This window comes from Pezoporus occidentalis, unplaced genomic scaffold (assembly GCF_034315485.1).
Source record: "Pezoporus occidentalis ecotype Australia unplaced genomic scaffold, CSIRO_AGI_Poc_V1 ctg127, whole genome shotgun sequence".
NCBI lineage: Eukaryota > Metazoa > Chordata > Aves > Psittaciformes > Psittacidae > Pezoporus > Pezoporus occidentalis.
In genome coordinates, this window is record NW_026913071.1 from 2,484,307 (window position 1) to 2,494,053 (window position 9,747).

At 46.1% G+C, this 9,747-nt stretch overlaps 1 protein-coding gene across 1 annotated transcript in view; it reads right to left on the bottom strand.

The window, feature by feature from the left end:
* ABLIM1 (actin binding LIM protein 1) overlaps positions 1-3,954 on the bottom strand; it is a 192,496-nt gene extending 188,542 nt beyond the window's left edge. Inside the window, exon 1 of the mRNA XM_062607934.1 lies at positions 3,871-3,954. Within this exon, the coding sequence (XP_062463918.1) occupies positions 3,871-3,883 (13 nt within the window). The 5' untranslated portion in view covers positions 3,884-3,954. The remainder of the gene's footprint in view (positions 1-3,870) is intronic.
* Between the last annotated feature and the right edge of the window lie 5,793 nt (positions 3,955-9,747).

The following is a 9,747-nucleotide window of genomic DNA, read 5'->3' on the forward strand; positions in this document are numbered from 1 at the left end:
CTGACCTGGCTTTGAGATTCAGGGAAAAGAAAAAAAATATTTCAGTTCTTGTCTCCCCTGTGAACTGAGGACAAAAACCTCACTCACACCACTGTTACAAGGATTTGTCTATCTAAAATGAGAAGTGTTTGATCTACGTTGGTTAGAAAATCAAATAGGAAAAGACAAGGATTGTAGTATATAATAAATCCTTAAACTAAACAAGCCTACTACTTCAACTACGGAGTAAGCTAAAAATGCAATTACCTTCTCCGCAGTACCCACATTAGCAGCATCAGAGTAGCACAGTGCAACCTGTTAATATTAGACAGTGATAGTATTTCTTTAACACTGGCCTTGTCAAAATTCAGCTATGGCACAAAAAAAAGGCTGAAAAGACACTAGTGTTGATAAACCTATTTTATATGCCTTTGTTTTCCTGAAGGAGTTGTCTACTGACCTAAATACAGCTCATGCTAATTCTTTCAACATTTAGACAAAAATATTTGGCAAAGATCTTTGTATTTGACCATATCAAATACTCCCATTTGTGCCTGTTTGCTCTAACGTAACTGCAGATTATAACAGTTAAAAATAGCCATTTTTCCATTAACTTAGACCTTCCTGATAACAAGCAGTTTTGATAGTTTTTAAGCAGTTTGAGATAACATGCACAAGTAGGTCACAGTTATACTTGGCTTTAGAAAAATGCCTTTCATCCAGAGAATTTACAGCTCTTTGCAAACAAGCCCTTAGGTAAACTACAACCTACAAGGCTTCCTCCAACACCCAAATTCAGTCATGTATGAGTCCTAACAGCAAGTACTAAACAACAGCTTAAAGTAGAAGCTGAAGCCCTTCACAAACTGCAAAACTGAAAAGCCCAACTGACGTCAATGGCAGCTCTCCCCTGATCCCAACAGGCTGCAGAGCAGGTCGTGAGAGTGCCCTGGGAAGGACTCCAACTTGAAAGGGAAGTGAAAAGGGATTTTCAAAGCTCACCTCAGCTCCCAGTTCACCCGATTTCCAAGACAGTTATTTGCTCAAGCTGCTGGGAATACTCGTCTGTGCTGCTTCACCTGGCATTTGGTCAGAACATCTGCTGGAGCTCTACTATGAGGACAGCAGCAGAAGGATGTTAAGAGACCTTATGCTTTCTTTTTGTGACAGCAAGACATGAGGGCCAGGTGTGAGGGACTGCAACAGCCTAGTCTGTGAAGGGTGCAAGAAAATAATGTTTCAGAAAATTCATCTGAAAGCACAGGTGGAAAAGTTAGCTACCATTATTTCCATTGTGCAAGTAGGGAAGCATACAACTCTTCATCCAGAGTACCATTTCAGGCAATCTTGCATGGATTTGTTTTATTAGTTACACTTTCTGTATTACTTACAATCACTTATAATGTCAATGACTATATGTTGTTTCAGGAACTAGAGAGAAGAGTAAAAAGGAACAGTTCCAAAAGTACAGAGGAACCGCTGGATTTCAGGAGTTTCTTCTGTCATGCACTGCAGTCAGTTCACTAGAGCATGCTGCCTCCTGGAGCAAAAGAGATGAATAGAGAGCTGCACAGATTGAACACGGATAACACCGTGATGTTTTTTGCTATCCCTGGAATATCTCCTGCAGTTTAGTAATAAAAATGGCACAGGTGAATGTTTAACTCCTTTGCTATTCTTGCAATGCTTGATATATAATCAGCAAGCAGACAGCTCCACATGCCTGATGCATTCAGAATAACAATGATCACCTTTTGGACAGCTAACACAACATAAAATATTAACAATCAATATTTGCTGAGCTTGCAAACCCCAATGATACTATGCTTCTAATGAGACTGCATATGCATGAGGTAATGTGCAGTGTGCCTTCATGAAGCAAAGGGGCCCTATATAACATTTAAACAAAGCCCTAATCCCTTAAAGACTCACTTCTTATTTGAGCTACATTCTCATGAGTAACCTCATTAAGACCCATCATACCACATCAGTGTGCCAAAGTAAGTTCGTATGTATGATTTTAAGAGCAGTGGTATTTAAAATGGCCAATAGCAACAGTGGTCTATACTGCTTTACACACAAACAGCCTTTGATCAGTACCAAATAACTCTATTTACTGGCACAGACAAACTTATTTTCCAACTAAGTCCATTTGTTAAAATTGAAAAGCAGATATGGAAAGAGATTAATATCTTAATCTCTTTTATGAATCTTATTCACTACTCCCCAAAGTCCTATGGACTGTCTCTCCAATTAATTACTGTGAATAAACTAGATGGCACAGGAGAGGCTGAGAAAGAATTCACCCTTCTTCTCCAGGCAGCTCTCCAGCAGAATCAAGCAGGCATCAAACATCATGTGCTGTGCAGATGAATAGGAAAGAGGGATGGTGGGGGGGGAGGAAAAGGAAATATGGCCAGTGGAAATATTCCCTGGCTTTCCATTCTGTATGGTTCACTTTTGGGGGAGTCATCTGCAGAGCTGAAATTGAATAGTTCTTCCGTCAATTTCCCAAATCCAGATACCCCTTTTAAGACAATAAATCTGATCTATGTTATGAAGCTTTGCTGGGTTTTCCCCACTAATGCAGCCTTAGCATAGTGCCGATGCTCATACACTTAGTGTTCTTCCAGAAATGGATTCTTTGGAGACTGATATAGTCCATTTCTTCCTAAAGCAAGAATTCTACTCTGTCACAGAGAGTTATGCTGCTCTAACACTATTTATTATTTATATCTAAAATGGGCGTGATGCCTTAGGAATATGGTCATAACCACAAAACACTGACAACCTTTCAGAAGCTACATGATGCCTCCCATGTGCATGAAGCTCATTTGGACATCAACGGGAACCCAAGCTAATGAAAAAGCTTGCCCATTCTGAGCAGTATTTAACGTATCAAGATGCAGAGAAATAAAGGGATGAGCAAATAAAATGTATCCCTACATGCAGGGGGTTGTTAATTTTTAATACATAATTTTGACAAAGTTTTTTTTTCAGTTCAGAGGGAAGCGGGGAGTGGTTTTACCTGTCATTACTGTGCAGATAATCTTTCCTCAGGAGATGCTCACCAGTATTTCTGCTCTGACAACGTTCAGAAAATGCTTAACTTTATGTCTCCAGCACTCTAACTGATAGTAATTATAATAGAAACACTAAAGCACCAGTCTTTGGACCACGCCTGCCTCAGTTTCTCACACTGGAAGCAGATGTTTGAGACAAGGCAGGGGCTGCAGTGGATGAGGCTAAGCTGTTCACCTCCAGCCCAGAATCACCAAACACAGCCCGAATCTCTGCACAAACGCATGCAAAGGACAAAGGCTATTCGAGCTGAGGCCATTATTAAAACAAACGCAAATTCGCAGTAAAACTTCAAAGTGTTCATTTCAAGCCAGAACCAAACGTCCACCAGAGGTATAATCTGAGCACTGGATTAATCACCACACCCTGACAGCAGCACTCGCGTTACAAGCTCCAGGACGAGCCCGATGCCTCCCCGCGCTCGGCAGACACATCAGAACCAGCTCCTCAGCACCACCAAACACCGAGCCCTGACCCTAAGCCCACCCTCACCACCATATTCCCTCCTCTGCAGACACACACGCTCCATCACCGCTCGAAAGGCAGCAAGCCACCGCCCGCGGGCGCTGGGTGAAGGCGAAGCGGGGTCCGCAAGCCTCGCGCTCGGGTGCCCGACCCCTCAGGATGCTCTGCGGTCGGGTGGCCCGCTCCGACCCGCACAACAGGACCAGCAAAATCTCTTCGCCTCCCCCCCGCTCCCCGCTCCGAAATCGCCCGCGCAACCTCCGCTCCGGCGCAGCGTGCGGGCAATGCACCATGGAAAGGCGCAAGGTCAGCGCAGCCGCTCGCAGCGCCGCGGCAGAGACCCACCTCTGGCAGACATGGCTCAGCCGGGCGCGGAGCCTCCGGGCTGCGGCGGCCGGTGCGGGGGGCGGCGGCGGCGCTGGGCTGGGCTGGGCTGGGCCGGGCCGGGCCGGGCCGGGCGGGTCCCGCCGCCGGCGCGCTCCCTCCTCCTGCCCGCCCGCCGCGGTGCGGGGCGGCGCCGGGGCCTCCCTGCGGTTCCTGTGGGGAGCGGAGGGGAGGCGGGACCGCGCTGGGCAGGGAGCGGGGCCGCGTTCCCCCCGCACGGCGGTGCGCTGCGGGAGAGACACAGCGGCTGCAATAGCAGCGCTGGGAGCAAGCAGCGCTGGTCCCTCTGCTCCCGCGAGCGCCGGGTGGCCGAGTCTTCCAACGCAGGCACCGAAAGCGCTGCTCGACATCGAGTCAGCTCGGTCGTGGCCTGACACGGGTCTGCGGCACAACGTGAGATTCACCCTCCGAGCTCTGCACCTGCATATCTGTATGTAAATAGTATAATAAACATTATAGCAACGCTGCCTGCAAAACGATGTTGGCATTAACATACTGCAAAGGGCACTCTGCTGCCTCCTGGCACCTCAAGCAGCCAACTAGAGAGCGCCGAGGAACAAGATCAGTATCTAATGACCACCCCTCCCCAAGGTAGCCTGGCCTCGGGTCTAATAACACCAAGCAGTCCCAAGCCATACTCAAAAGAAAAGCCCTGTGTCACCGGTTTATTAGATGCTAGCAAGAATTAAGCAAAACACAGCCTAGTTTGTCAAGAATAGCAGGTTAGATGACCACATCAGAATAATGAAATTGAAACATAAGCACAGACTCCTATTGATTTCAGAATGGGCAACCGTGAACCAAAGAAAAGCATGATCTGTCATGCTCAGTGAGGAGCCAGCACGTAAACTAAATGACAGGAGAGGCTGAATCACACTGCTCCACTGTGCTCTACCATACATTAGTTGTCTTCATACACGCAAGAAGCCTACACAATTTTTCCATTAAAGAAACCCCAAACAATTACGAAAACCTTTATCTCTAAGAGAGGCAGTGAAGAATTCATCACAGTGTGTCCATCAGCAGAAATGGACAGTAAGAACAGACATAACCCACATTCCCACTGTTGGAAAACACAGCCCAGCCAGTGCTTTGGCTCCATCACAGTAACTGTCAGGCAATGCTTCCTCATCACACCAACCAAGTTGGGAGTGCACATGTGTAAAACATGTGCACTTCCATGCACAAGCATGGAAGCAGCAGCAGAACAGTCAGCATACACAACCCTTCTCATTGGGTGATAGAGGCACAAAACCTGAATCTGCTTGTCTCAGTCTGGGTTCATGCTCATATACAGCAGTGACTTCTAGTCATACCCAGCACTATTTGCAGTGTCCCCACACCTCAGTTCAACCATACTTGTTATGTCATTCTGTTGTCTTGCCCACTGCAAATGTTCCTGAGCCCTGCAGCAGGAATTAAATACATCTATTCTTCTCCTTCCAAAGTGAAAAACAGTTCCTTTCCCTGTCTCCTTTTCTGAAATGAGCAGAACTTTCCACTTGGAAGCAACTCAAGTTTTCCTTCTTGTGCAAAAGAGCTGAGGTTTTCCTCAGTCAATGTAGTATGACAGCATTTTGTATTTTTGAGTAATTTCCTAGGCACTTCCTTCGGTGAGTTTCTGACTAGCACTATCAAGGGTTCACCTGTGTGATACTTAATAGATGGCTTTAAAAAGAAGGTTCAGGAACACACAGAAATTAGCTTTTTAATGAAGAATTTCCTTTCTTTATACTGCTAGGAAGTAGGAAGGGAAAGGCATTTGTAACTTGGGTTTCTATAGAACACAGAGTTTATTCCATTCACCATATAAAGTCTCCAAGGAAGGGAATGCTAAAATGGATCAGATACAGTACTCATTTATTAAAAGGAGCTTTTTAGCTGGGTTTCTGGAGGAACTGAGGCCAATAAAGTTTTATTTTCCTGTCTGTCCATCAACTCCCCACCAAGATTTTAACATTTGGATATGGAGAATTTCTATTCAGGTTAACTAAAAGGTGTAATTCAGAAAGAGTTCTACATCCCTATGAGCTTTGTAGCAATTAGCACTTAAGAAGAAGATATAAAACGAAGGAGAAAAGCTGCAGTGGCAGCTCAATGGTTACCAGTTCTGGAGGTCATGTCTTCATTAGCCACAAGTACCAGCCAAGCAATCTGCATGCGTATAGCTGAATCAGCTCCTGTAGCTGCTGTCCCAGATCCTGACAGTCTCTATGGAATATGGAAGGAAGCTGAAGAGGACGGGAAAGGGAGGTACAGAGAAGAAGTAAGACACCATTATTTCTATTTTACAAATGAAGACCTCAGGTACTTAAATAAGAGATGTTGAGTCAGAGAAGCTGGACAAGCCAATCCAGGAGTTCACTGCTGCTTCTAAAGGCATGCTCACATACTCACCTATGTGCGCCCTCTTGTCTTACTCCAACGCATCTGCTCCTGCTTCCCTCACTGCAGCACCATCACCACCGGTCTGATTCTCAGAGAACTACCTTAGCTCATTAGTTAGCAAAGAAGTCACATGGAAAAGATGAGGGGTAATGAGCACAACATATTCCTGGTGAGATTCCAACTTGACAAGAAGAGGTTTTGCAATGAGAAAAATCAGCCATTGAAATAACCTCCCCAGGGAAGTGGTGGATTCCCCAACACTGGGCATGTTTAAGATTTGACTGGTCAGGGTGCTGGGATATCTGCTTCGCCCAGAAATATTGGTCCAGATGATCCTTGAGGTCCCTTCCAACCTAGTATTCCATGATTCTATGAATTGTTCACTTTCTTGCACTGGGTTCATTTTCTGCCAGGTAAGGATACAGGAGGATAGAGAAAGGAACAAATGGCTCAGATAAACACTGGAGCTGACAGAAACTGATGCAGAACTACACAGCCAGGAAGGGGTGAGGAGGAACCATTAGAGGGAAAAGCGATGATCCTTTTGAGCAGCAGCAAGCTGTGGAGTGATTTGATTGACTGAGACATTTCCTGACTACTTTAGAAGTCCATTAAGGAGCAGTGATTGATATTGCTGTATTTCAGGCATCTACCTGAGGCTTCTGAATTAGTCAGCTGGGAAAGAGGATCCCACCTCCTATATTTTCCTACTGACTGTACAGACAGCCTAGGCTTCTAACTCAAATTAGTATAAAAAGATCCACTAAGGTCAACATGTTGACTTTAAGAGATACAAACAGGCACCTCGGGATTTTTCAGAGATTCCCAAACAGCTTAATGTATTTCACGAAACAACAGCTGTTTTCAAATCCCCTGTTAGTATTTTCAGATGCCTAAAAATGCCCTTTAGGAGCTAAATATGTTGTCCAAGAGACAGAGAAAATCTATGTCAAGAGCAAAGAATAGAACCTGCATCTTCAAAGAAAAGTATCCTGAATAACGGACTGTATTCCCTGTGCAGCATACCTCGATGTCACTTGTCCCCTTTGTGAATATTTTGAAGAAAAGCCAGTTTTCCTTCCACTAAGTAAACTGGGTTTAGACAAACAAAAGATTCATAAAAGGATTATCACATCCAGCTAACCTCTAAGAGTGAAATGGGAAAACAGGAATTGTTACTGTATTCTTACAGCCAATACATTGCCCCACTCATGATCCACACAGCAATGTGAGTGAGAATCTCTCCCTTTGCTTTTCAGGAGCTTTTGGACCACAACTCAGACACCTAATATCAGACGTGTAATATTGTAATATGCGGTGCAAGTGTAATACAGCACTGCAAGTTCCATCCTTTGGCTTCCCAAAAATCTGTTGGTACCAGTTGCTATAGCCCCTTCTCCCTTCCCTCTCCCCACACCCTCAAAAAGAGGAATGAAACTATTGATATTTTTAGCATCAGTTCTTGAGGAAATAGAACCATAGAATCATAGAATCGTGGAACAGTTAGGATTGGAAAGGACCTTAAGATCATCCAGTTCCAACCCCCCTGCCATGGGCAGGGACACCTCACACTAAGCCATGCTGCACAAGGCTCTGTCCAACCTGGCCTTGAACACCACAAGGGATGGAGCATTCACAACTTCCCTGGGCAACCCATTCCAGTGCCTCACCACCAGCACAGTAAACAACTTCTTCCTTATATCCAATCTAAACTTCCCCTGTTTAAGTTTTAACCCATTACCCCTTGTCCTGTCACTACAGTCCCTAATGAAGAGTCCCTCCCCAACATCCCTATAGGCCCCCTTCAGATACTGGAAGGCTGCTATGAGGTCTCCATGCAGCCTTCTCTTCTCCAGGCTGAACAGCCCCAACCTTCTCAGCCTGTCTTCATACAGGATGTTCCCCAACCCCCTGATGCTAAAGGCACCCTCTTCACAACTACTCATCTTGTTCTCATTCATCAAGTGGTCAGCAGAAAGTTGGGGTTTGGTGACCAGAGAGACCGTAAACACAAGGGCTAAATGTGCAAACAAACCCACAGAGACTTAATTCAACAAAACCATCCAGTACATTGTCAAGAAAGGCAAACCCAAAACCCTGCATGCAGAAGCCGAAGCCACTTGGCAAACAAGTCTCAGTAGAAAAAGGCTCCGTTCGTGTCAGTCTTTCTGCAGTGAGACATGTGATGAGCATCAGCGGAGAGACAAAGATGAAGCACAACTGTCAGACCAGACAGACGGTATTTGGGAGCCTATGTCGGCAGAGCTGCTCCACCAACTCTGCCAAGACCTGAGATTCTGCTTTTCCTCACCTTCAGCTTGCAGATGGAAGCAAGTTACTCCCCACAGTGAGCCAGGAGGATCCACTCTGTCTCCTCCTCTTAGGAGCAACACTGCCCATGGCAGCAGATACACGGGCAAGCACTTAGAGGACCCACTGGCTGCAGAGAAGTTTTCTCAGGTCGCAGTTTAAAGGTCTCCAATAAGAATTTAATTCAACAAACCAGTTACTGCATAGTAAATCCCCCGAGAACTACATACATGTCTTGATTGCTGCTGAACCTCAGTAAACGAGTCCTTAATCATCAGTTGGCAATTAATTATCAAACAAGAACTAATTGCACCAGACAGGTAGCCACTTAGATTGAAGTCAGTCGTTTTACGCTAATTAAATAGAGAGGTCCATGAATTACACAAATATGTTCCAACCAACATACAGGCAGAGACGAGCACTGGGGTGGTAGGGAGAAAGAGTTATTATTTATTGGCCCAAGAAAGCACCCACAACAAGTGTAGGCTGCAGCATGACATCCTCAGCGCAGCTCCCTTGGGCCTGGCGCTGGCAGCAGAGCGCTACTCCTCCACACGTGGGGTGAGGCAGGAGAAACGGAAAGCCTTGCGCAGAGACCTCAGCACTCTCCTGAAGCGGTTCAGTCGTCGCCGTGGGGCCGCTCCTGGGTCTGGAAGAGTGGCAATGCCTGTGGGGGAAGAAGAGCTGTAGGTGAGGGACTTCCTTTGGCAATGCATTCCAGTGCCTCACCACCCTTACAGTAAAGAACTTCCTCCTTAAATCCAATCTAAACTTCCCCTGTTTAAGTTTTAACCCGTTACCCCTTGTCCTAACACTACAGTCCCTAATGAAGAGTCCCCCCCTTGTCCTAACAAGACAGTCCCTAATGAAGAGTCCCTCCCCAACATCCATATAGGCCCCCTTCAGATACTGGAAGGCTGCTATGAGGTCTCCACGCAGCCTTCTCTTCTGCAGGCTGAACAGCCCCAGCCTTCTCAACCTGCCTTCATACGGGAGGTGCCCCAACCCCCTGATCATCCTCGTGGCGCTTTCCACCAAAGGCTTGCAGCCCTCAGCCCATGGAGGGGAGGCTGGGACACACCCGAACCCATGCACACACTGCTGCCGGCCTGGCCTGGGTGCCACCCAACTCGGGGAAGT